Raw genomic sequence first — 27515 nt, 5'->3', positions numbered from 1 at the left:
TGATCTTTGCGTTTTTATTAAGCAAACACCCCTGAGTAAAGAGGCTGATATCCGCTGTCTTCTCTCTTGCAAGTAAGCACGCAGACGCTCAGCATGCCAAAGAACTGAAAAAGAGAGAGAGTGCACAAGAGATTTAGTTTTGCTGCATTTTGTTTCAGTCATCAGACTCAACACCTATATGTTAATTAGACTCCCTCATCATAGAATTAATTTCACATTAAAAAACACCTAGAAAATACATCTACAGGAAGTGATTTTTTTTTTTTTTTTTGCATCTCAACTTCCAATAATAGTTGTAGCTCAGCTTTTTCCTCCCTGATTTCTCCCATTAATTTACAGATCCACATTAATTCCTTGTTATCTTGCTGTGGGAAAAAGTCCAGTGAAAGCATGGGATTATTCTGGACTTAAAACGAGTTTTGTAAAATATTTAAGCTATAAAATATGCAAATAAAGATAGTGCAGAATACGCTAAGGCAATCTTTAGAGATGATCACAGGAGAGAGATCCCGATGGGGGGATTCATCACAAATATTAATGGGACGTGTAATGGGAGTGTAGAACTCATCACTTTTATAGAGGGAAAGGAAATGGTGGAAACGACGTCGCGGAGCAACTTAAGCTCATGAGATCAAATGCTGTAAACAATCCTCTCCCTGCTAGGCCCAAAATGAAGAAAGTTTAACTAAGTCAAGCCCTAGTCCTGAGATGACATCTGGACAGACTTTTGCTTCTGCATTGAGTCCAGGAGTCGGGTATTAAACCGTAAGTGTTCTGCACTGGCTCAACTTACAGCCACTCTTTTGTAGACAGCAGATAGTCGAAGAAAAAACACTTTGTTGTTATTAAATAGTTCAAATCTTTGTCAATAAGGCAAAGGTTACTAATCTTGGAGAACAGGTACAGGGAACAATGACAGACCACCAGGGTAAAATCTATGGGTCAAATCTTCACAAAGCTGCGTAGGCATTTCTTGGATGCGCCAATTGCAAGGAGTTTTCCACCAGGGTTTTCAAATCTAGTTTTCACCCAACAAGACGATCTGTTTTCACATTTAATTTAATTCAATCTTTGAAGTCTATAAATAGCCCCACTGGTTTCATTCCTAGTCATATTTCTAGTCCATTTTGATTCCAGGTCTCCAAGCACAGGACTATTCACAGAATCACAGAATCATCTAGGTTGGAAAAGACCTTGAAGATCATCAAGTCCAACCATTAAAATTATTCATCAGATTATATCTAAAACCAAAGTTTGATGAGGGATTTTGAAAACCCCAGTTAAATATAGAAAAGCTGGTTGTTTTAATAAAGAATTCTAAAGGCCTTTTAGCACACCGAGCTTTTTGTACTTCCTACCAAATGACCAAGATGGATTCTCCATTGACTTGCCACCCCAAATCCCCTCCTCGCTTTTGGGATCCCTCCCCTTATCGGCAGGCAGACAAAATGGACACAGTTGGAAGAAAACAAGTGAGGAACACAGGACTGGGTCTACTTCAGAGCCAGAAAAAGGCTGTAGGCTAATAGGACATGGTAGAAAAAAAAGCCCCAGGATCCAAGGGCAAACAGTATTATTTTCTATGAGGGAAGAGATAGAAACATTCACCTTTACAATGGCAAACCCCAGGATTACAAGCATGGCGTAGCTGATAACGCTCTGCAGCCCAGACTCCAGCTCCTCTGCACAGCCCTGCCATGAAAGAGAGGTGAAAACAAGTTAAAAGACATTAATTCAGCTGGACTCTTTAACTTTTTTCTCCCCAACCCTTCAAAGGAAGCAGGACCTTGTCAAGCCTGTCTAACCAACAACTGCAGACCTGAAGGCTTCCGTTCTTGTCTTCCAGACCTGATGGCTTGTCATTCTCCTCCTTCTTGAGGAGAGGCACTGACAAACTGCAATTCACTGACATTTGCTGCTTCTCAATCTCCTCTAGCTCAGGTCACTTAGAGAAGTGCATAAACCTCCAAGCCAGGAAGACCAGCAATGGTATCTTTAAAAGTCAATTTATGGGCTTGTGCCTCATGCCTCAATGTATACAGTTCTCCAGGTTCAGCATGGTCAGTCCTAAAAGAATCTCCTCCCCTTCTCCAGACCAGTTTGAACAACTATGAGCCCATAGCTACGTTCAGGCTTTCACATGTTGCTTCTGTAGCAACACAAAATGGAGGAGTTCCCAGCAGACAGACAAGACCAAACATCCAGATTGGTGCCCCTCCTTCGTCAGGTGGCCAGGTGTCCAAGAAGGCCAATGGCATCCTGGCTTGTATCAGCAATAGTGTGGCCAGCAGGGACAGGGAAGGGATCTTACCCCTGGACTCCGCACTGGTGAGGCCGCCCCTCGATGAGTGGGTTCAGTTTTGGGCCCCTCACTCCAAAAAGGCCATTGAATGACTCGAGCGTGTCCAGAGAAGGGCAACGGAGCTGGTGCAGGGTCTGGAGCACAGGTCTGATGGGGAGCGGCTGAGGGAACTGGGGGGGTTTAGTGTGGAGAAGAGGAGGCTGAGGGGAGACCTCATGGCCCTCTGCAACTCCCTGAAAGGAGGGTGCAGAGAGGGGAGATGAGTCTCTTGAGCCAAGGAACAAGCACCAGGACAAGAGGGAATGGCCTCAAGCTGCACCAGGGCAGGGTCAGACTGGCTCTTAGGAAGGATTTCTTTGCAGAAGGGGCTGTTGGGCGTTGGAATGGGCTGCCCAGGGCAGGGGGGGAGTCCCCATCCCTGGAGGGGTTGAAGAGTCGGGTTGACCCAGCGCTGAGGGATCTGGTGGAGTTGAGAACGGTCAGTGTGAGGTTAATGGCTGGACTGGAGGATCTTCAAGGGCTTTTCCAACCTCGATGATTCTGTGATTCTGTCATTTAGGAGCTTTTATAGAATGATACGAGAAGGAAGTTAGCTAGAGGAAAACCATGGGGAGAAAAAGGCTTGGGGGACAAATTGCTGAAAAGAATTGGACAAAGTTATCCTTAAACCCTGCCTGAAGTGCTTTCTGGCTGAGAATGGTCATGGGACAGCTGTGAAACTGTGCTCTTTAACCTCACCTGCGTATTGAGCTCCTGTGGCTGATCCAGCCACCCCGTGCAGTTCTTCACATCTTGCCTGCAGCAGCTCAGAGGGACGCTGTTGTTACCGGTGGAGTTAAACCACTGTGTGGTTGTCCAGTCACTGTAGTTCTTTACCCCACAACAATGAAGCTGCCAAACACAGGACAGTCACAGGGATATATGAATATATATGAATGTGAACGCTAATGTCGAGTTAAACCTCTCTTAGGCCGACTGGGCAAGAGCTGCCCACAGTACAGCTTTACAAGTAGCAGTATTTCAGGAAAACAGCAGTAGATCAACCTCCCTTCATTCATTATTTCCTCCTTATTGGTTTATTCTTTGTGAAAGCTCTGATATTCAAGTGGCAGGTTGCAGGATAGGGTCTTCTGTCATCTTTCTATTTTATGGTACAGGATCCTCAGCAGCAGTTACTCATACATACTCATTTGGTCTGACCTAAAGGCCACTCGTGTCAACAAGGTCATTCATTTACATGAACTTCACACCAGGAGCCTGAAAAGGCCAACTCTGCGCCCTCATTGCCTTGGAGAATCAGATGCTAAACACTGCTGCAGACCTGAGTTGCAGGGTACGACCATACTGACCCTCTCCCCCCCCCCAAATTCTTTGGTTAGGACCCAACTGTTCCTTTCTAAATAATTCTCAGAGCAATTTAAATATTTTCTTACCTGTTCTTGCAAGTAATCCACAACACTAGACTCTGGATTTTTCCCATCATATTTCTCAAAGACTGAGTGCATTGTGCCTTGCACGTCAGTTTTTACCTATTCAGAGGGGAAAAAAATCAGTATTGTTTCAACAAGAAAGCTCAGAATTTTATCTAGTGGAAACTGCAAAAGATCTGTATCCCAACAAAGTAATGAAAAAAAAAAAACCCTAACAAAAATCAAACAACAAAAAGCCCAAGCAATGTTTTAGATAAAATGCAGGTAGCACTTCACGAGAATCACATTCCTGGATAGAAACTTCCCTCCCCTAACAGAAGAGCCTTCCTTTGTGACCATCAACTGCTGTTTAATCCAACTCAAGAGACTGGTGCAATTTCTGCCAGGTACTTTATGTATGCACCATGTTCCTAAAAAAGACTGACCCACATACCAGATGGTGGCATCCCCAATCACACCTGCCCTGCACACTGCAGGATATGGGATGAAGTGCAAAAAGCTGAATATGTTGGAATGCTCTAACAGTGCAAGATCTATTCTTTACAGAATCACAGAATCGTCTGGGTTGGAAAAGTCCTTGAAGCTCCTCCAGTCCAACCATGAACCTCACACTGACCGTTCCCAACTCCACCAGATCCCTCAGCGCTGGGTCAACCCGACTCTTCAACCCCTCCAGGGATGGGGACTCCCCCCCTGCCCTGGGCAGCCCATTCCAACGCCCAACAACCCCTTCTGCAAAGAAATCCTTCCTAAGAGCCAGTCTGACCCTGCCCTGGCGCAGCTTGAGGCCATTCCCTCTTGGCCTGGCGCTGGTTCCTTGGCTCAAGAGACTCATCCCCCCTCTCTGCACCCTCCTTTCAGGGAGTTGCAGAGGGCCATGAGGTCTCCCCTCAGCCTCCTCTTCTCCACACTAAACCCCCCCAGTTCCCTCAGCCGCTCCCCATCACACCTGTGCTCCAGACCCTGCACCAGCTCCGTTGCCCTTCTCTGGACACGCTCGAGTCATTCAATGGCCTTTTTGGAGTGAGGGAACTTTTCGGTTAGTACAAGAGATGCTAATTCTTTGCTTACCTTTTCCCTGTAAACAAATCCCAGGACAAAAGCGGATACTTCTGCAATAAAGATAACCAGGATAATGGCCAAGAACTGAAATTAAAAAAGAGAGACTGTAAGGAAGAATTCCACAGCATTTGAATTCAACTGCACATTACCCATCACGTTTATTTATAGTGGTAAGTTATTGTTACCTGTTGTTGCCTCTCAATCAAAATAATTTCCCCAAAATAATTTAGAATAGGAGATTACTGTGCGTAATGTGTACTGTGGCTGGGACTACAACTGTGGCTGCACAGGATCTGTGCCCAATGCAGGCAGTCTCCTGAACACCACCACGACACGATCCATGTGAAGAGCCTATGAAACACTGTAAATCTGTGTAAAGAGCCTTTAACGGTCAGGGTGAGGTTCATGGTTGGACTGGAGGATCTTCAAGGTCTTTTCCAACCGAGATGATTCTGTGATTTTGGTGAAACACTTCACAAGGCAGCTGTTGAACAGGAGACTGCCCAGATAAATGAGCAGCTGTGTTAGGTACGCTGGGCACTGCTTGGTGAGCTCACATCACCTTCAAGGAATGAGTTGGGGGCCCAAAGTTACTCAACACAAACCTTTCTGGCTTTTTAAAAATTCATTCTAGAAGTTGAGGCATACTTTCAGGATTCAGAGCATTAAAGTCAGCAGAAAAAACAGATATCTGTTGGAAATTCACAGAATCATCTAGATTGGAAAAGACCTTGAAGATTTATCCAGTCCAACCATGAACCTCACACTGACAGTTCTCAACTCCACCAGATCCCTCAGTGCTGGGTCAACCCAACTCTTCAACCCCTCCAGGGATGGGGACTCCCCCCCTGCCCTGGGCAGCCCATTCCAACGCCCAACAACCCCTTCTGCAAAGAAATCCTTCCTAAGAGCCAGTCTGACCCTGCCCTGGCGCAGCTTGAGGCCATTCCCTCTTGTCCTGGCGCTTGTTCCTTGGGTCAAGAGACTCATCCCCCCTCTCTGCACCCTCCTTTCAGGGAGTTGTAGAGGCCATGAGGTCTCCCCTCAGCCTCCTCTTCTCCACACTAAACCCCCCCAGTTCCCTCAGCCGCTCCCCATCACACCTGTGCTCCAGACCCTGCACCAGCTCCATTGCCCTTCTCTGGACACGCTCGAGTCATTCAATGGCCTTTTTATAGTGAGGGGCAAAAGATCTGTATCCCAACATCACATCTCCTTCTGCTCGCTCACCACCACCATGCTTCTCAAAGCTTGCTACTCTCCACACTCATTTCCAGCAAGCTGCGGCAGAGCCACGAAACTGTGGACATTTGTCTGTACAAGGCAGCACGACTAATAATTTAGCCTGCACCTCACTCGCCACCACTCAGTGCGTCACAGCGTAGATAACTCCTACAAAGGAGCAGTGCTTCAGCCATATATTTCAGAATAATCTTTGACTTTCTGTTCTGTGCATCCCAAGAAGGTCCTGCCTAGCACCTCCCATACCACGCAACAGGATGAAGAAGAGGACATACAAGAATGTGCAACACTCACCAGCCCTAGACCAACTCGAGACTCCCGGCAGGTGGCACAGCAGCCGATCAACCCAATGATGAACATCACCACAGCAATGCACATAATGATTACGGCTGGCAACAGAGCGTACTTGTCCTGCAGAAAGTTGTCGTAGCTCTTGTAGGTGTTAATGACATAGGCCCCGACATAGCTGAGACCTGCTGCTGCTGCCTGAAATGCAATAAAGCAGTTATTTATGAAGCATCTACCCAGGAAAGTTGACATGGACCTTTTTGTAACAGTGCAATTTCAACTTTAGAAGTAATGACTACAGTATGCAAAGATCTAAAAGAAGAAAATGCTGCATCTGATCCTAGCTACCCATTTAACCTTTAACACAGAGAATAGAGAATTAAATTCCTGTGAATCTCTCTGTTTTGCTGATTAAGGATAGCAATTAAACTTGGACAGCAGAGTGACGAGAGTAGGTGTATTTTACTGGTGATAACAACAGAGTAATACAGGAAACATGCAGTAAGAAAAGACAGAATAATGCACTTAAACAAGTAGGGAAATACAGGGTAATGCATCAACTCATTACTACATGAGAGAGAGAACAGCAATTAAGAAGGATCCATCACCCCTTGCATACGTTACCAACATCCAGACCCGCAGGCGCTGGGCAGCCCCGGCTGCAGCCAGCGAGGATTTGTTGAGCCTTTCCCAGCAAGTGGGAAATCCTACGCGGTGCGTCCACCCGTAGGTGAGGCACCCAAAGTCGCTGTGAGCGGGTCCAGCTTTATGTACCAAAAATCAGGAAATCAGAATAACTGGCACCTTTGATTTGAGCAGAAAATTTCTGGTTTCATCCTCCTGTTGGATTCCACCCAAAGCCTGGCCAGGGCTCGTGGCGGGGGGAGAACCAAGGGAGTGTCTAACAAGGCCAACACTTGGGTTCTCAGCCTTGAACAAGGCTGAACAAGGGAGGTTGGATACATTCTCTCAGCATTTCATCCTCACTGCTGATTATATTCTGTCCAAGCTGCATCTTTCACTAGCGAGCGTACACACTTCATTAATGATCACATACTAAGTTAGCAGCTGCAGCTCGGGGCCTGTTGTTCAGGCTTCAACACTTCAACACTTCAGCACTTTTTACATCAGCATAGGTGGTTTGTTATAACCCAGCACAATGCCTACTAGCACAGTGGTTATCAGTTATAAAATATACAGGATTAATCTATAGGTCAGCTCTGGCTTGGGCCTGTTGTCCAAGCCCTAGCACTTCACTCTCCTCTACAAACGAAGCACCACTTCAGCCGAGCTGAAACACTGAAGCCTATTGACGTGCATCAACCAGTCTCTCTGCAGGAGGTCAAGCTCACACTTCCCACCCAAGATCACCTACATCCCACCCAACACTGCGTTTGGAAGAATCGACTTTTAAGATGATCACCAGAGAGGTGGGTTGTTGGGTTTGGGTTGTTTTTTTTTTTTTTTTTTGAGAAAAAACTCACCCTTTCCACTCTTACAAGAGCATTAAGCACTAAGACAGGCACAGATGTTCTTAAACTGAGCAAAACACAGTCCCTCCTTTTCCTGGAGGAAACAGATTTCCTCTAAAATAAGACTTTCCTCCAAAAGGATATTTTGCTGATGGAGCAGTGACAGCTGCCCAACTAGCAGCCCTAGAGACCGAAGGCTTTCATCCGCAGAACTGCGTAGAGCCCTGAAAACAACATCAGAAGACTCAGCCTTGGCATAATACTTCATGCATGGCATAAAAAAAATTCTCTCAAGGATTACAACAGTTCATCCACCCTCTATAATCCTGCATCACTGTCCGTACTCACGTTCTGGAAACTTGAGGGAAACCAGCGTGTTTGTTTTCAATAGGCCACAGCTGAATTTCATCATGCAGCTTACGAGCAGTTCATTACTTCCCTCGGTGCTGTAGGTTTTAATTAAATCAAACCCTCCTCGTACTGAAGCTAGGACTTACTAATTCCTTTAAGTTGTTCAGCTCCTTCCCCTCCAGCCAGGTCTGGTGCCTGCCCTTCAATTACCTCCAAGTGCAGGGCACATCCTTCATTTCAGACAGCTCTCATCCCACGCATTCCTGGACGCTGCCTCTACCTCAAAATTACCGGGATCAGATGCTCCAAGTAATGAAACCAGAATCAAACTAACCCTTAGAGACATCCTTTGCCCAGGGAGGTGGTGGAGTCCCCATCCCTGGGTGTGTTTAAGGGTCGTTTGGATGAGCTGTTGGGGGTTGTGGTGTAGGGGAGAACTTTGTAGAGTAGGGCTGAGGGTTGGACTCGATGATCCCAAGGGTCTTTTCCAACCTGAATGATTCTGTGATTTAGCACATGTCATGCAAGATCTTGCTGTGTTGGGGCTCAGATACACAGCGAGATGTCAGGAAAAGGAATATCATCAGCAGTTCTCAAGAGATTTTATTTCCTCTCCACATGCATTGGGTTTTCAGGTGGTGCTAATGATTAAAGCAGTTCCTAAAACTTCCTTTAACTTCTCCTCTCATTGAGGAAAAAATCTCTTTCCCAATTCTCTGTCTGCAGGCGTACAGCGACTAGGTTTTCTTCCTCCCACCCCTTTTTAGGGATGCAGGGAAAGGATGAGCCCACATCAGCTCAAAGGGCACCACTGCCTTCTCATTTCATCACCGTGAGCAACCTCACCTCTTCCTCCTCCAACACTATGTTCTTGTACTGAAAGTGGGACAGAAAAAGTCCCTGGAGTGGCAGCAGCACTAAAGGTGGGGCTGGGGACACTGCACCTCCATCCTGCCTTGCCTTCAATTGCATAAAAAAAGTGAGGTGTATGACTCAAAAAGCGCATCCCATAATTCTGACCGGGAGAGCTGGATGCACGTGCAACTGTCCACCTATTTCTTCCTTCTGGAGCAGCATCATCTGGGCAAGGGCAGACACGGAGAAGGCAACAACACTCCTGGGCTAACTCCATCATCGTGGAGAAAAGGCCATGATGGGATTTGCCCAATATATCCTTTATTTCAAATATTTTCTAGGACTATCAAGGCCCCAAACCCAGTGAAAACAACGCAGATTCAAGACGGGATGCAGGGACTTTTATTAACCCCAGAAATGCTCTGCTCAGCTGGGCCAGCCCCAGCTCAGAAACCAGCTCATAGAGTTCCCAAAAGGGTTCAGTTTGGCCCCTGCTCCCTTGGTGGAAAACAACCAAGTGACCAGAGCAGGAAAAGTGTGATGCTCTGGGTTGACTTAAAAACTTCTCCCTACATTTGCATGACAAAAACTACATAAATAATGCCACAGTTACGGTCACAGTCATCCCATCCTGGCTGTAACCCCTGACTGCATTTGTTGCTGGATTTCAAAGCCTTGGTAAACATGGGTATGGCTGGAAAGTAACAGTATTCTGGTTTCTCAGGTTTTTGGGGAAATTTCAGGCAGGTGACCATGTACCAAGTGATAAACCTCCACCCTGAATACAGACACAACACGGTGGTGCTCCCAGCTATCACGCTTGTACCCCAAAAATCATCTCATCCTTGGTCTCTCTGCTGCCGCCACCACCACAAACCTAACGCAGAGCTGAGTTATGGCTTTAAAAATTCCAGGCTAGAGAAAGCACTGCCAGGTAGTCACCTCAAACCAAAGGCAGAGCTGGCTACCAGCAGCACGAAACCTCCTGCACACACTCGCATCTGGGCGCAGCCACTAAAGAGAATGTTTTTCCTGAGTCCATCAGCCTTTGGTTACAACTCAGCACCCAGGTTGGGATGTCCCACCACAGTTGTCATCCACCGCCGAGGGCCCACAGCCTCAGGAGAAAACCAGAAGGACTGCGAGACCCTCAGAAAGGTTCATGATAAGAGGAATAACCGGAGTACAAAAAGCCATAAACCATGGTTTTGGCATGTAAATCAGTCATCCGTATTCAGCAGCAATGTCATGTCAAAACATGCACAACAGAACAGCCTGGTGACTTCGTTAATGTGTAAAAGTTAATGCGCAAAGTGCAAAATTAATCATTTGCCATCTTCAGAGAACGTAAAGCCCTGCTCTTTTGTGTAACTCTAGTCCCAACACTTGCAAGTAGTTCTGTACTTCTAAAGACAGTCTAAAGGCAGTCTGCTTCATAATTTAATCTTCCTACATCATGTTTTACACAAAAGAATCCTCCAATATTTCTATTATACTTCTGCAAGCAATTAAGACAACAGACACGTTCTTCATAGTCCCCCTGTGCTCTGCACTGGTGAGGCCACACCTGGAGTGTTGTGTCCAGTTTTGGGCACCTCAATACGAGAGAGATCTCGAGGGGCTGGAGCGAGTGCAGAGGAGGGCAACGAAGCTGGGGAAGGGCCTGGAGAATAAATCCTGTGAGGAGCGATTGAAGGAGCTGGGACTGTTTAGTGTGAGGAGGAGAAGGCTGAGGGGAGACCTCATCACTCTCTACAGCTCCCTGAAAGGACATTGTAGAGAGGTTGGTGCTGGTCTCTTCTCACAGGTGATTAGTGACAGAACAAGAGGGAACGGCTTTAAACTGCAACAGGGGAGGTTCAGACTGGACATGAGGAAAAAATGTTTCCCAGAAAGAGTGGTCAGAGAGTGGAATAGGCTGCCCAGGGAGGGGGTGGAGTCCCCATCCCTGGATGTGTTTAAGGGTCGTTTGGATGAGCTGTTGGGGGATGTGGTGTAGGGGAGAACTTTGTAGAATAGGGCTGAGGGTTGGACTCGATGATCCCAAGGGTCTTTTCCAACCTGAAGGATTCTGTGATTCATCCCTCCTCTCTGCGCCTGGTTTTTTACCTGTTTTCAGCATGCTCAATGCACAACGCAAGGGAAGAACACACAGAAAACGCTAAAGATGAACCAGCTGCGGAGAACTAAGAAAAACCTTGTTGCTAGGAAAGGGTTACCACAAATACGAAACCACATTGTGAAGCCAATTCACAGAAGTCCTATAAAGCCAGGACTAGCAAAACTCCATGACAATAAGCCAACATTGGAGGGTCCAGTGTTTACTTCAAGGAGATTCTTGCCCAAACTTTATGCAAATACAGACCGGCACTTTCACAGTAGATTTTATTGTGATATTCAGGATTGTCCTAGTTCTGGTCAGAGATAGACCTCTTGCTGGCTGTGTTCTATTATAATTTCCGAACTTCTGCTTTCAAGCAGAAAAAGGAAGTGTAATGAGGTAAAAATAAAAGAGTTTGGGTTAAGAACTGGCTTAAAGAAATTTCACATTTCTCCCCACAAACTGAGATACAGCCACAGCTTCCCCCATGGTTTTTAATTCAAAGTGAAGATTTTGAAGCCTGAAGAGCAGGGCCATTCAGGAGTGGAAGGCATTTCAGTTAACGATCTGTTCCCCATCTTATTTTTGCAGATGAGTCCCAGAGCCAAACTTCAAAAGCAAAGATGAAAAATATTTCTCAACATCAATCTGAGCTCTCCCCTGAAGCCTTCCCAGTGCTGAACGCAAGTTCAAAATCTGGTGGAGGGGTTTTCCCCCTGACATTGCAAAACCTTCAGCCCATTCCTAGATCTATGATGAAACTTCCGTAGAGGAGAAGTACAAGGACTGTCCTTTGCGCTGCTGAAGATAGACCTTAAGTCAAAAGTGTAAAGTAACCTGATTAAACAGGTTTCTGGTGGGTCGCAAAAAAAAGCATCCTTTCACAAATACAAAGGCTAGTTTAAGCAATTAATTTTGGGGAGGAAGAGATCAAGTAATTCCTTCTTCATGATTAGTCAAACACCTTTTCAAAACATACCTAATAGTATATACAAGGTTGCCAAGATTATTCCAAGAAATTCACCCTAGAAATTGTTATTGTTCTTCACAATTTTTTTATTCTCCTGCTTGGAAGTTTTCTTTCAGAAAAATTCAATGCAGAATAGGATCACGCGATGCATGGAGAAGCTTGGCCCAATGCAGCTGGCAGCCAAGGAGTGATGCAAGGCCGCTCCGGGAGAACCAGTTCCCCCAGTCCCTGGGGCTGCATGGCTGCCTGCACGTTGTTGTGTTCTGCCAGCAAGCGCTGCACCTCCAGCAAGCAGAACATCCTAACCTTACCCCTTCCTCCCCAAACATCCCCGGCTGACTCACCGGGGCTCCAGGAAACACTGCTGGTAATTCTTTACACCGCCGACGATTCCCATAAGACAAGCTGAAGAGATGAGGCAAATGGAAATTTTGCCAAAAAAGCCCCTTTCTGAAGCTGAGTGACAAAGCTGTGACCGTCTCTGCTGTCTCACCCACAACAACTTGCATCATTCAAGGACCTAAGCATTGCCCCTGACAGACAGCAGCGATCTTAAATTGTTTGAGTGTGAACAATAAACAAATTGTTGGGGTTGTGTCCTGTTGCGGGGGGATATCGGACTTGCACAACTCTATGGGAGTTACAACAAGCAAAGCCCTTTATTTTTCCAATAGTACATACTTACGCTCTCACCAAAGCTCTTACTTCATAATTAGCAAGTCAGCAATTAAACAGCTATCTACCTTTTCTCCTACCAGCATCAGACCACTCTAACACGCGCTGTGCAGACCAATCACCTTCTCGTTCACGCAGTGGTAACTTCTCACAGTTCAGTACTTTCCCACAGCTCAGTGTTGCAGCTGGCCGTTATTTTTCCCTGCCACCTTGGCACAACTCAGCAGTTTCTTATCTTTCTCCCAAGGCCTGTTTCTCATCAAAGCCTGGCTGTTGATTCAGAGGCCGTGCAGGCTGATGCCTCCCACATCTCCCCCTTCTTTGTTTTACAGCTGCACCTGCAAAGCTTTATCAATCAAGGCTTAGACAAACTTCAAAAAACACAGTATCATAGACAAAATTCAGAAAACACAATATACATAAAATAATTACAACATAAAGAAGATAACTCCTTGAGGGGCTCATCACTCCAGTCCTTGCAGTCTCTGCTGGTTACACACTTTATTGACATCTGTACATTGTCCACTTCTGCACTTAAATTTGCCAGGTCCAGAGCACTGAATAGCACTATTAGAAGTTGCTTCATCAGAGCCATCCAGACAGTCTCTCACAGCATTACACTGCCTACTCCCATGGATGCAGTTCCCATCTGAACTGGTCTGGTCTGCAAATCCGAGAAGGGCAGTTGACTTCATCACTTCCATCCTTGCAGTCAGGATGTCCATCACAGCACCACTTTCTGTGGATGCATTCACCTGAGCTGCATTGCATCTCCATCACACTGCCATCTGTTAGGCACACTCTCATCACTGCCATCACGCTGACCACTGATGCACGCAAAATCAAGATTCAGCAGACGTCTTCAGCACACAAGCAGTCTCATCACTGCCATCGTCTCCACCCCACGTACTGCCACGGTGATGATCTCTGTACCTTTTCAGGTGCTGTTTGTAACTCCATTTGAGATACTGAGTCTTTGGTTAAAGCAAGAGCCTTTTCCATCATCTCCTGTGTCTCTGCTGCTATAAGGCTGTCATCCATATAATGATATATAACAGCCTGGGGAACCTGCGTTCTAACAGGGCTCAAAGCCTTTGCAACAAACCACTGACACATTGTGGGAGTATTGTTTATGCCTTATGGTAAAACAACCCACTGGTACCGTCTTGCAGGTTCACTAACATTAATACTGGGAACAGAAAAGGCAAATTTAGGTGCATCATCCGGATGCAAGGGTATGGAAAAAAACCCAATCCTTTAGATCAATTATTACAAGATGCCAGTTTGGGGGAATCATTGTTGGGGAGGGCATTCCTGGCTGTAACGTACCCATACCCTCCATGGCATCATTAATGTGTCGGAGATCATGTAAAATTCACCGTTTCCCACTTTTCCTTAAAATAACAAACACCGGGGAGTTCCAAGGACTGGTGGTAGGTACGATACGTCCTGCACTTAATTGTTCCTGAACTAAATCATTAAGGTGGTGCAACTGTTCCATTGGCAAGGGCCACTGACCCACCCACACAGGTGATTCTGTTTTCCAGGTTAGTTTCAGGGTGGCTTTAGGGGTGGGTTGTGCTAAGGTGGCAATTAAGACAAATTTGATCCAATTTGAGTTCCCCATCCAGCCGTACAGTCACGACCCCATGATGTAAGAGGGGTTTCCAATATAAATGGACAAATATTTGCTACCCGGTTTTCTGGGCCCCTTGCATGAATGAGATCTTTGCTTTGAAACGTTACAGCATGACCACCAACCCCGAAAAGCACTCGAGTTACCCGAGCTAACGGCCAATCTGCTCACAGATATGACGGTCACACCCGCACCAGTATCTAAAATGCCCGTCAGTGCAACAGATTCCTCTGCTTTAGTCAGGGTACATGTTACCAGAGGTCGACCTTGTGTCACTGTCTGAGCCCAGAATATTTGAGGAGAACCTGCTGATCCAAATCCTGAGTCACCCCGGCTTCTCAGCATACTATTAGGGGGAGCCGCAGTAAAATAAACAAGCTGAGCAATTTGTGACCCTTTTGTTACTGAACACGGGGGTCCAGGGGTCCAGGCCATAATTCTGATTTCCCCTTCATAATTGGCATTATGACCTCTAGTAAAACGAACAACCCCTGTAAGGTTGTAGATGATCTTCCCAGTAATAATACACTTTTTTCCATTTCCCAACGGTCCATATACTCCTGTTGGTATCAAGGATACCCTGGTATCTAATGATGTTACTGACTCAGAGGCTGCCAGGTCCACACCTGATCAGTATCGACTAAATTATTATAACCCCCCACTGATTGCAATATTTGATTAGTGTCTTTTTATTCACACTTGCACCTGGAGGTCCCCCTATCTTCTTCCAGCGTTTTAAAATACAGCCTAGGGCACTCTTGTCTATTCCCCCACTCTGGCCACGGGAGGAGATGGCAACTGTCAGACTCCTGCTGCGTATACTCTCTAAGAGAGGGATAACTTATACTCTAAGAGAGGGATAACTTACAACGAAACTTCTGTACGAAGGTTACTTAAATGGTGCAGAAACCACGGCTATCCTGCCGATACCCTCACAGCCTTTGAACCAGCAAAATGGGCTGAAATAGGTGAGCAGTTGTAGGATGCTATTTCCAAGGGGGATCAGCATGCCAGTGAGCTCCCGACCACTTGGAAGTTGGTTTCGGACACTCTTAAAGCACGGAGTTGGCGGTGGTGGCCCTGGGCCTCCCTGAGACCCCCTGCAATCGTCCATCTGCTTCCCCCGAACACCAAAAGCGGCAGTTTTTACAGAAGGTGCTGACACTGTGATGCAGAGTCCCTTGTCCATTCTAAAAGGACTAACTTTAAACCTTTCTGATGGTCAGGACACTAAAGGCCTTGATTTAAAAACAGAGAAGGGGGAATTTTCTGGGCACACCACATAAGCAATGGCTTTATATATTCTTAACGGTGTTTTGATGTTTGTAGTATTTGTCATTTGATGTTGTGTAAGCAATAAGTGTAAGGGCCCCTTTCTGTGGGTGTGTGACTGTTCTGTGGGTGTGAGGCGCAGCCCAGCTGCAGCTGCGGAGTGCGGAGTTCTCTGACCCGCAGTTCCGTTATCCCGCGAGGGAAGCGGCCGCAGAGGAATGAAGCGCAGGGCAGACTCTGTACCAGTGGGGGGGTAGTGCAGGACGAGGGAACATTCCTTAGGACAGAGCGCCCTAGTGCCCGCCCGCTGGGTCATCGGTGCTGCCTGTTTGTTCAGGCTCAGTGATATAAGTGGTGAAATATCTCCTCTAGCAGGAGGCAGTAATTCTGTGTTAATTGTTGTCTTGAATTGAGAAATTAGTTTGGAGAAGAGGAGGCTGAGGGGAGACCTCATGGCCCTCTACAACTCCCTGAAAGGAGGGTGCAGAGAGGGGGGATGAGTCTCTTGAGCCAAGGAACAAGCACCAGGACAAGAGGGAATGGCCTCAAGCTGTGCCAGGGCAGGGTCAGACTGGCTCTTAGGAAGGATTTCTTTGCAGAAGGGGTTGTCGGGCGTTGGAATGGGCTGCCCAGGGCAGGGGGGGAGTCCCCATCCCTGGAGGGGTTGAAGAGTCGGGTTGACCCAGCGCTGAGGGATGTGGTGGAGTTGGGAACGGTCAGGGTGAGGTTCATGGTTGGACTGGAGGAGATTCAAGGTCCTTTCCAACCAAGATGATTCTGTGTGAATTTAGGTGCATACTCTGTGGGGAGTGGGGTACAAGCACCGTTGTACCATCTGCCTGAGGGGGATATTGTCAGCTGCATCGGGTAGTGTTTTAAGGTAAAGTAGACGAGATGAGAAGCGGCTGGGTGTTGGCAGGGGAAACGCGTCTCTCATTTGCTGTAGCCACGTCAGGATCAGCCCCCGAGGAGCCTCAGAGCTTGCAGGCACAAGGTGGAACACGGGACAGAATCTCTCAGCAAAGACGCAACTGCGTAAGGAGAGACAGAAGGCGCAGAATCCGCTTTTATTGCAACGAGCTGAATCTTCTGGTTCCATTCTGTTCTGCTGATACTGGTATGGCAACAACTTTAGAACGGAAACTGAATTCCTGAAGTACATCCAGGAACGGCATGGTGATTCTCTGAAACAGAGTTGTGCAGGTCCGATATCCTCCAGCAACAGTGTCCTGCTTTCGTCTGGGATAAAGTTAATTTTTTGTGGTAGCTTGAATAGTGCTGTGTTTTGGATTCAGTGTGGGATTTGGGATGAGAAGAAGCTGATAACTCGCTGATGTTTACGGTTGGTGCTGAGAGATCAAGGTCTCTCCAACTCCCCCTGTCCTGCCCGTGTGCGGGTGCACAAGAAGCTGGGAGGGGGCACAGCCAGAACCCCGGGCCCAAATTAACCAATAAAATATTCCATATTGTGTAACGTCATGTTCAGGTTAGAGAGGAGGGGTGCTCAGGAAGGGGGGGTTCTCTCTCGCTTCCAGAATTGTGGTATTGAGATCTTGGTCTTTCGGGATTGCTGGCCGGGAAGGGGCTGAGTATCAGTCAGCGGGTGGTGAGCAATCGCATCGTGCATTACCCCTCGGTACTTTCTATTATTGTTATTATGACAATTATTAAACTGGTTTTATCTCAACCTACGAGTCTCCCTTTACCCCTCTGAATCATCCCCCAGGCAGGGGAGGGTGAGTGAGCGGCTGCATGGGGTTTGGCTGCCAGCCGGGTTTAAATCATGACAGGTTGAGTGAAAAGAAAGCAAAGCCATAACAACCAGGTTTTCCTAAGCTGATATTTGGGCAGGACCCGGGCAGGGTTCCTTACCAAGTTGACTTCACCCACCTCTTCCACACGTAGCCCAGCTGGCTGAGGCAGGGAGGCAGGTACACAGTGATGCTCCGCTGCAGGAAAGTTCGTAACGAGCTGGAGCTCACTCTAGCCACATAACACACACACGGCACCGTCAATATTCAGTCTTGCCCATGAAGCAAGAGGGGACAGGACTGGATGGCTCTAAGGAGTTAGAATACGTTTTCTTCATATCCAATGGTGTTTATATTTATTTTTTTCTTCTCCTTCTTGTGGTCGTATGTTGTAATTCAGTTTACTGCAGAGTTTCTTAGCGCAAGACAACCCCGTATTTAAAGCCTACAGCAGACTTCTGAGTTGGTTTTTTTGAGCAGCTAGTAAATGTGAACAATCCCAGGTTAGGAGGGGATGTGTGATTTGAGTTTTTGTGCTCAGGACACCTTTCTTTGGCTTGTTTTGTCTTTTTTTAAAATTATTATTATTTGACATATATTATTTAGCCAGCAGTGTGCCCAGGTGGCCAAGAAAGCCAACGGCATCCTGGCTTGGATTAGAAATAGTGTGACCAGCAGAAGCAGGGAGGTGATAGTCCCCCTGTGCTCTGCACTGGTGAGGCCACACCTGGAGGGTTGTGTCCAGTTTTGGGCACCTCAATACGAGAGAGATCTCGAGGGGCTGGAGCGAGTGCAGAGGAGGGCAACGAGGCTGGGGAAGGGCCTGGAGAATAAAACCTGTGAGGAGCCATTGAAGGAGCTGGGACTGTTTAGTGTGAGGAGGAGAAGGCTGAGGGGAGACCTCATCACTCTCTACAGCTCCCTGAAAGGACATTGTAGAGAGGTTGGTGCTGGTCTCTTCTCACAGGTGATTAGTGACAGAACAAGAGGGAACGGCTTTAAACTGCAACAGGGGAGGTTCAGACTGGGCATGAGGAAAAAATGTTTCCCAGAAAGAGTGGTCAGAGAGTGGAATAGGCTGCCCAGGGAGGGGGTGGAGTCCCCATCCCTGGATGTGTTTAAGGGTCGTTTGGATGAGCTGTTGGGGGATGTGGTGTAGGGGAGAACTTTGTAGAATAGGGCTGAGGGTTGGACTCGATGATCCCAAGGGTCTTTTCCAACCTGAATGATTCTGTGATTCTATGTTGTAAGGAAAAGCTGTAAGAACAGGGTAAATTGAAAATTCCCCCAGCAAGTGTCTTCAGCAGGATGCATCCTCTATACAGACAAGACCTGAGGTAATGAGACCTAAAAAAGGCATTTCTCCCATGTCAGTTTTCAGACAGGACTTTCCCAGGGCCAGCACTAATATCTACTTGGGTAGAAGCAGATAATATCTATTATCTACTTGGGTAGCCCTAAAACTTGGGACTGATTTGGCTTTTTCCCCAAAGTGTTAACTTTTTATGAGCAAATAAAAATACGGTAAATAATACTGTTTAAAGAGTAATAGAAGTTGTCTTCTGCAGCAAACGACTACAAATACATACTGGATGAGCTATCAACAACACTTTCTGAAACATTCTCTTCCAGTTCTTCATTAGTCAGTCAGCTCACGGAGGTGTTTTGGTTAATTTTAAGGCTTGAAAACCACTTTTTTCACCAGCACCTTTGCACAGCAGTGATTCAATTCGGAGCACCTCACCCAGTATAATACCCAAAGCTGACGTTTTGCCTTCACATCCGACAGCTACATTCGGGGGGTGTTATCACCTTTTCAGCAATTTTAATTGTCCAGAGGACAGATTAGGCTATCATCTTCAATTATTAGTTTGCCAAATGTTTGCCTCTACTATGCTGTCCCCATGGCCCCTGTATCTAGAATCAAGCCCCAGTAACACTGGTCTCAACCACAGCTGCACACCCCTTCCTTAATGCAGAAGACACTCCTTGTCTTTGAAGTTTTTTTGGACAAAAAGTGGTTTTTGATTTACCTTGATAGGTAAATCCTCTGCTCAAAAGGGTTTGCACAACATTTCCTCTATAAATAATTTATTTTAATACCCAAAAGCCAGCATGCATAGCAAGGGGAATTTCTCTTTCTGGCTCCCTCAGTGCTTTATCATACTACAAATTTTATTCTTTCCATTCACCACCAGATTGTCAAGTCCTCCCTAGCTGCTGTATTACTCCATTTTCACAAAATAAACAGTTTTTCTAGTGACTTCAGGGGAAAACGAAGGCACTGAGCACTTCTGAGAAAGCCTTCTTCATTTTATTCTTGCTTTAACGACTTTACAATTCCTGTTTAAAACTCCTCTTAGCCCATACGCAGCTCTCCAGACCTGCCAGTCTCCCCTGGCCTGAGGCAGAGCTGGTTTTTCCCCAGCAATTAGGGCAACCCTAGCTCAGTAATTCCCATCCCACTTGCACAGACTCCTCTCCCTGTCTCCTGTTTAAAACTCTGCCAGCTGGGAGGGACCTCCTGGCTTTGGCTACTGCTTCCTACTAAGGGTATTCCTTTCTCTCAACGATAAATCAATTATTGCTGCATTGTGTGATCTGGCCTCATCCAGGACAGCATCTGACCCTCCACCTGTGGCACAGAGGAGCAGGCAGGCTCCAGCAAGCCTGTCAGATGACCACATAGGCAACAACAGCTATGGAGGGGAAGTACCAACCATCTGCTGCAGCTCCTGGCCACGCATAGCTCACGGCCACTGCCAGACAAGCTGGTCACACACCGGTGCAGTATCAGGTCACAGAAGCACAGAAGGGGTTGGGGTGGGAATGGACCTTCAGAGATCGTCTGGTCCAACCCCTTGCTAAAGCAGGGTCACCTAGAGCTGGTTGCCCAGGACCATGTCCAGATGGCTTTTGAATATCTCCAAGAATCACAGAGTCACAGAATCATCAAGGTTGGAAAACCCCTTGAAGATCCTCCAGTCCAACCATGAACCTCACCCTGACCGTTCCCAACTCCACCAGATCCCCCAGCGCTGGGTCAACCCGACTCTTCAACCCCTCCAGGGATGGGGACTCCCCCCCTGCCCTGGGCAGCCCATTCCAACGCCCAACAACCCCTTCTGCAAAGAAATCCTTCCTAAGAGCCAGTCTGACCCTGCCCTGGCGCAGCTTGAGGCCATTCCCTCTTGGCCTGGCGCTGGTTCCTTGGCTCAAGAGACTCATCCCCCCTCTCTGCACCCTCCTTTCAGGCAGTTGTAGAGGGCCATGAGGTCTCCCCTCAGCCTCCTCTTCTCCACACTAAACCCCCCCAGTTCCCTCAGCCGCTCCCCATCACACCTGTGCTCCAGACCCTGCACCAGCTCCGTTGCCCTTCTCTGGACACGCTCGAGTCATTCAATGGCCTTTTTGGAGTGAGGGGCCCAAAACTGAACCCACTCATCGAGGGACAGCCTCACCAGTGCCAAGTGCAGGGTTAAGCTTGGTGCCTACGAGGAGTCCTAAAGCCTTTTCTGCCAAGCTGCTTTCCAGGACATGCACGGCTCTGTTCTGCTCCCAGCTGTCCTACAGTTCCTTTAGTTTCTGAGGCCTTGAAAACCCATAGAAAGTCTTTCCCCCATTTATTCTACTGGAAAAAAAGCAATTTAAAAACCTAGTACACATGCTTTGTGTGGTCCCTCAGACTCTGTGAAAACCCTGATTTGCAAAATAATTAAAAATCCTGAACAAGTTGGCTTTGGATTGGAGCAAAAAGCACCAAAGCTCTGAGCCCCTACCAAGGTGTCCTCAATGGCCAGCAGCATCAACAGGCCCAGGAGAGACTTACCACTGATCTCGTGTCAGTCATCAGCCACAATTTCAAAAGCTTTAAACCACGTGTGAAGTACAGAGGTGGGACATAACCGACAAAACTGTACTGAGCCTCCAAAGCCATGGGACACTCTTCAAAAAATATTTTATCTGAATATTCAGCTGCGATGTACAACTAGGGGCCATGTTTCAGCTTGTCTTCAAAACACACTGCAGAGCTGCTCGGCAGGTACGGTGGGAAGTGTTTGCTTTTTCCTTTTCCTCCTCAAATGAAAACAATGAGCAGCAGCCAAAAGGCTCTGAAAATGTGTGGCACTATTTCAGGGGAAAAATAACCCCCAACCTAAACCAACATCTACTTGCAGTTTTTACATGCTGCAAACTCACACACTCAAGAGGGGATTCTGGTTTTAGTGGGTTTGTTTTTGAGTTATCTTAAATCAGTTTTCTCCTTAGAGTTGTCCAAGCATGTCTTTTTCTGTTCCCTGAGCCTAACTCCGGTGTTATCTTCCCATCCTGAAAAGCCAGCACGTATCCCACGAAGCGTAAGGGGTGGGATGTCCTTGTGGAGACACCACACGCCAGTGCAAAGCAAGAAATCCTGCCCCAAATTCTCTGATTTCTAATGCTTAAACCTCTGCCTTGGGGCCAGTGTGCTGCTGCTGGTCAAAATCACAGAGCATCACGCACCTCTGAGGACAACAGGACCACTGTTAGGAGAAAGCAGCACCACCCTTTTCACTCTTATTCTCCCCAAAAACAGAGAGCCTGCAGGGCAAGAGCTTGCTGCAATTATAACTTCAGCTGAGCATGGATGGATTTATCAGCCACTGCCAAGCTGGTCTGGATCTGAATGGCCAGCTCAGACACAAACCACCCTCTAGTTCAATATTTGCCTTCAGAACCACCCTAGTTTCTTAATAAGCTGTTCCTGGCTCAGCTACCAGATCCTGCGACTTTCACCTCACGAGCTATGAACCAAATAGCAAAGGACACCTAAACCATGGTAGAGTTAATCCTAAAGCCTGGGGAGAATTCTCAGAGCTGGTGACAAGGCAGATGCCTTTAATCTGCCCTGAAATATTGCTTGGGACATGGGCAGCGGGGCCACGTGGCTGTTGTGTGTCTCCTCCTGTAAGGAAAAGCGGAGGTTGGGATTCTCCCGACGCAAAAGGATCCTGTCAGCTCCATGGTAAAGCAAACACACCTTGGCAGTATAACACTGCTGGGGAAAATGAAGGAAATTCCCAGTTCACACATCAACTACAGGAAAGAGCCACTTTCTATTCCCCCTGGATAAAGTGTCCTTCAGCTCTCAACATCTTGCAAAGGGGTAACAAAGTGGGACCTCTCGAGCTGTGACTGTCAGAAGCACTTTGACACCACCAGACCTCTGGTTTCAGAGACCTGAAAACCGTGAGACTTGTGAAGAGACCAAAGTGTGTTCAGGGCCAGATCCATAACCCGGCCATCCAACGCGTCTTCTCACAGCCTCAGGGACCGCTTAGCCAGACTAAGGTTGTTCCCCAGAAGGGCACAGGAAAGGGTAAAGTTTCTCTCACCATAGCTGCATCACCATCTGAACACTTCCCCTTTCCTGACCACACAGCACCAACATCTTAGTTTTAAATTTTGTCCGTGAGGCCCCTACGCATACAGCAAAGTTCATTTTCCTGAAAGTCAGTTAAGTTCTGCTTCCTGATTTTGGGCAGAGTAGTTTAAAATAAGGGGAACTTTGCCCCTTTGAGGCAAAGTGGATCACGCCGAAGTGCCCAGGTTTGATACCAACCCATGGCACCAGCCCCATCCGATGACCACTCCGACTCACATGGCTGTTTTCCCCCCACGGTTCATCAAGGAGTTCACAGCAGAGCTAGAAACAAATCCACCACTTTTCCCACCCAACACTCCTCACGCTGGGTGAAGAAGTCCCCCAGCCCTCCCCAACCCATTGTCAGTCTCAGGGAACCCCAGCCAATACCATGGCTCCATCAGAGGGGCAGAAAGAAGGAGCCCAGGGAGGGGGAAGCCTATCCTGAGGCTCGAGCATGTCCAAAGAAGGGCAACGAAGCTGGTGCAGGGTCTGGAGCACAGGTCTGATGGGGAGCGGCTGAGGGAACTGGGGGGGTTTAGTGTGGAGAAGAGGAGGCTGAGGGGAGACCTCATGGCCCTCTACAACTCCCTGAAAGGAGGGTGCAGAGAGGGGGGATGAGTCTCTTGAATCAAGCAGTAAGCAATAGGACAAGAGGTGATGGCCTCAAATTGTGCCAGGGAAGGTTTAGACTAGATATTAGGAAGTATTTCTTTGCAGAAGGGGTTGTTGGGCGTTGGAATGGGCTGCCCACGGAGGTGGTGGAGTCCCCATCCCTGGATGTGTTTAAGAGTAGGGTCGACATAGTGCTGAGGGATCTGGTGGAGTTGGGATCTGTCAATGTTAGGTTAATGGTTGGACTGGATGATCTTCAAGGTCTTTTCCAACCTAGATGATTCTGTGATTCTGTGATAACTCCTGCAACCATCTGGAGTTAAATCCCAACCCAGAAACTGTAGTTCACACCTCTCCTTAGCAACAAGGCAGAACCCAGCTGGGTTTTCTGAAGCGTCAGTAAAGCTCCTGACTGACCTCAAACACACCCCAAGAGTGTGCGGGTGCAGAGAGAGCCAGGGGTCAGCTGGGGAAATCCTGGTCTGGCTTCATCTCTGGCAGGTAGAGCAAACCCTGCCATGGATCAGGCTCCTGGGCTTCTCCTCCTTGGACAGTCCCGTTGACCTGTCAACAGATCAAATTCTGCTCTCTCCAATACACCAGTCCTGCTAAAACCACCTGGGAAATAACTTTATCCTCCTCTCTACAGTTGGGCAAGTGAAGCAAGGCTGGGGATGTGCCGACCTCTGATAAAAAGTGAATGGGAAAAGAGGGCAAATAGGGTTTTCACTGCAGCAGCACTTAAGGTAACCTTTTGGTGATGAAGTCCCCAGGACTTCTGGTGGATGCCAAACCCTCTCTGGAAGCAGAGGTCTGTTTAGTGACAACGAAGCTGAAGGAGAAGGTCAGCAGATCATATGAACATCCCCATGTGAGGACAGGCTGAGAGAGTTGGGGGGGTTCAGCTGGAGAAGAGAAGGCTCCGGGGAGACCTTAGAGCGGCCTCCCAGGACTGAAAGGGGCTACAGGAAAGGGGGGAGGGACTCTTGATCAGGGGGGTAGGGATAGGACGAGGGGTGACGTTTTTAAACTGACAGAGGGGAGATTTAGATGAGATCTAAGGAAGAAATTCTTCCCTGTGAGGGTGGTGAGGCCCTGGCACAGGTTGCCCAGAGAAGCTGTGGCTGCCCCCTCCCTGGAAGGGTTCAAGGCCAGGTTGGATGGGGCTTTGGGCAACCTGGACTAGTGGAAGATGTCCCTGCCTGGGGCCGGGGGGTGGCACTGGGTGATCTTTAAGGTCCCTTCCAACCCAAACCAGTCTGTGATTCTGTGATAAGGTGCTAATGGCTGAATTCAGCAGCACAACTTTGGGATTAAAGAAGGGTTAGAAGAAAAGCAACCTGGGAGGGTGTTCACATCACATTATACAGAAATATCAGAGCATGACACTTAGATCTAGTTTTAAGATTTCAGTTTCTTCCCTTGGACCAGCAGGTGAATCCCAGCATATCACGTCTCTCCTTCAAGGAGCATCATCACATCCCACTCAGCCAAGTCCCCTCACAAGACACTGCCAAGAACATCGGCATCTCATCTGCCCCTTCCTCTTCCTCTTTTAGGTGACCTGAGTTAAACCAGCATCCCCAGTCTTCACCTAGGAGAGGCCAACACCCATTTACCAAAACAACCACACACTTGGACCTAATTAGTAGGTGGTAAAAAGCAAATTGGAGGTGGGCAGATGTCCCACAGCTTGAAGCACCACCCTTGGGAACTGTGTAGTTAAAACAGCTTCAATCAATGCCTTGTTTGTGGGGGTTATGCACATCTACAGCCCCCCCAATCCACCCCCTGTAGCAGAACAACCTGCAGATACGATGCTGAGCCTGGTGGGTAAGAGTGAAGTTGCTTTTTCACCTTATTTAGGAAGCTGCTATTTGTTATTCTGCAAAATCTGTCTTTCTTCACTTCTGCACTCTGATCAAATGACCAGAGATCCAAAAGAAGATTTATTGCCTTTTTAGGACATTTCTAAGCAATAACCTTTGTCGAAGCACTGTAACTGCACTGGTTGCTGAATACACAGGTGGTGAATTATTTCCTATAATCATTTCTAAGTCAGGCAAGATTTGCAGTGTGCAATGCCTGAGCATGAATTACTCCTTAGAGAAGGACTCTTATGCTCTTTGCAGATCTTACGTTTTGATAAAGATCTGGAGCCTTGTGCTTGGAGAGCCCCAACTTTTAGAAATGTTCTGAAAGACCAGAAAGGAGTCAGGTTCCTCTTTCCCCACCCTCTTAAAACCTGAATTCCAGGTTCTGCAGTTCTGCTGCAGGAATGCTGTTACCACACGTAATGGTGGCGGCAGCATCTAAACACCACAAGCTTTGGGGCTGCTCTTCCTAGTGTAAAAAAAAAACCAAAGGGCTGATCTAGGTCACCCCAAATTCAGAGGCTATAGGCAGGGAGAAGGATAATTACTGATTGTCCATGGATCCAGATGACATAATAGCTTCAATCACGATTAGAGAGTTTCCCTACAGCAGAAGAAAAGGTACCAAAGACATTTCTAGGAGGAAATAAAACTGTTGCTTGATTTTTAAAAAGCCAAGCAATGATGCTAATCTGAGGTACGCCGGAGCTGAAGCTCGGGGGATTTCCACACACAAATAGTGGGATGGTCCGATGTTTCTCTGCGGGTATTTTGAAAAATCACCACAAAACAAACGTACGCGGTGAGATGACGTTACTTGCGGCGCAGCAAGTAGCTTCCGTTCAAGCTAACGATACAAGAGTTACCTGGAACACACGCAGCACCGAGCCCCCATAAAGAAGGTGAAGAACTGGGAGGGGAGAAGCTCCTCCCTACAACCCTGTATTTACAAAGCAGGGCACAACACCCCACAAGAGCTCAGGGTTTAATTCAAGCAGTATTTCTATTTTTTATTTCTTTTTCCCATGTAGCTTCTCTCTTTGGGAAGAGTTCTTTCCTTTAATTCTTCCCTGCTTCAGAAAAGTCCTTCTGCCTTTCCCATTCCCCAGCCCTGCTCGGCTGGGTGATGGGGGAAGAGCAGAGCAGGGGGGTGCCACTGTGCTGAGCCCTAACCCGAGCTGTGCACCCCCCAGCCCTCGCTCTCAGGCTGCCACCGGCACTTCGAAAGCCTCCTTTGCAAAACACCCTTTTGAAAATACTCAAGTGCTACAAAGCAGATGTGAATGCCCAAACCACGATCCAGTTTTAACTGGGCCCCTTCTCCCACAGCAGCACCTAAGACCTCGGATGAAGATGGGGGCGGGTTAAACAAACTTCCCCGTGCAGGGGAAAAGCCCGAGACTGGTTACCAGAATAATCACCTCCTCTTCTGAGCAGCCACCTACCCCAGGCCCTGCTGTCACTGTCACAAGGCTGCCGTGCCACGAGCCTCTGACACCGAGCCCCCCAACTCAACAGGGGTTAGGCTAAAAAATACATGACCCCTCACTTTTTCTCTGTAAGTAATTATTGAGGAAGCCATTTGGAAAGGCATAATTGTAGCAAAATATAGTTGGAAGAAAGTTCTTGGCCACTTTTCTCCCCCAGACACTCCACACCCCAAACTGGGAGGGCAGCCCCTGCGCAATACCCTCACCCCACTGCAGCCAAGCAGCTCCCTTTGTTTCCAACCACAAAATAAGCTTGTAGACACGCCTTTAAAAAAATTACTAAAAACCTTACTACATTAAAAACACCCCACACAAATCCCCCGAACTCCAACAGCATTTTTTCCTTCAGAAAGTTAAAAATCCAAATCATTTTGTATTTTAAAATATGTATATAGGGTTTTTTCTATAGAAATGAATTAAGTCACCTGCACATCGGTAAACTAAATGCCCGCTTAACTCTGGAAACCTCGCTTAACCAGAACACGGTCATGTCCCACAGCACCAGATCCTTCTGCCAGAGCCCTTCATCGCACCCAACACCCGGGACTGCGACCCCCACGTAAACCACGGGGGTCCAGGTCCGCATCCCCCCACCCCGGGGGTCCCCGCACCCCACGGCCGTACCCAGAAAGCCAGGCTCAGCAGCAGCAGCACGGTCTTGGAGGTGATCACGCCGCAGTCCATGTCGTGGGGCTGAGAGAGCAGGGCTGGGACTAACGAGCAGG

General features: G+C 47.6%; 1 protein-coding gene across 1 annotated transcript; it reads right to left on the bottom strand.

The window, feature by feature from the left end:
- On the bottom strand, positions 1 to 27515 carry LOC141918178 (tetraspanin-36-like). The gene is made up of 7 exons (XM_074812302.1): positions 27415 to 27515; positions 6331 to 6522; positions 4804 to 4878; positions 3736 to 3831; positions 3041 to 3193; positions 1609 to 1692; positions 1 to 104 (listed from the first exon to the last, which is right to left on the bottom strand). Exons 1-7 carry the CDS (start codon positions 27472 to 27474, stop codon positions 18 to 20), a joined length of 747 nt encoding a protein of 248 aa, XP_074668403.1. The 5' UTR covers positions 27475 to 27515; the 3' UTR covers positions 1 to 17.

This window comes from Strix aluco, chromosome Z, assembly GCF_031877795.1.
Source record: "Strix aluco isolate bStrAlu1 chromosome Z, bStrAlu1.hap1, whole genome shotgun sequence".
Classification (NCBI taxonomy): Eukaryota; Metazoa; Chordata; class Aves; order Strigiformes; family Strigidae; genus Strix; species Strix aluco.
This window is presented reverse-complemented; position numbering and strand designations above follow the sequence as displayed.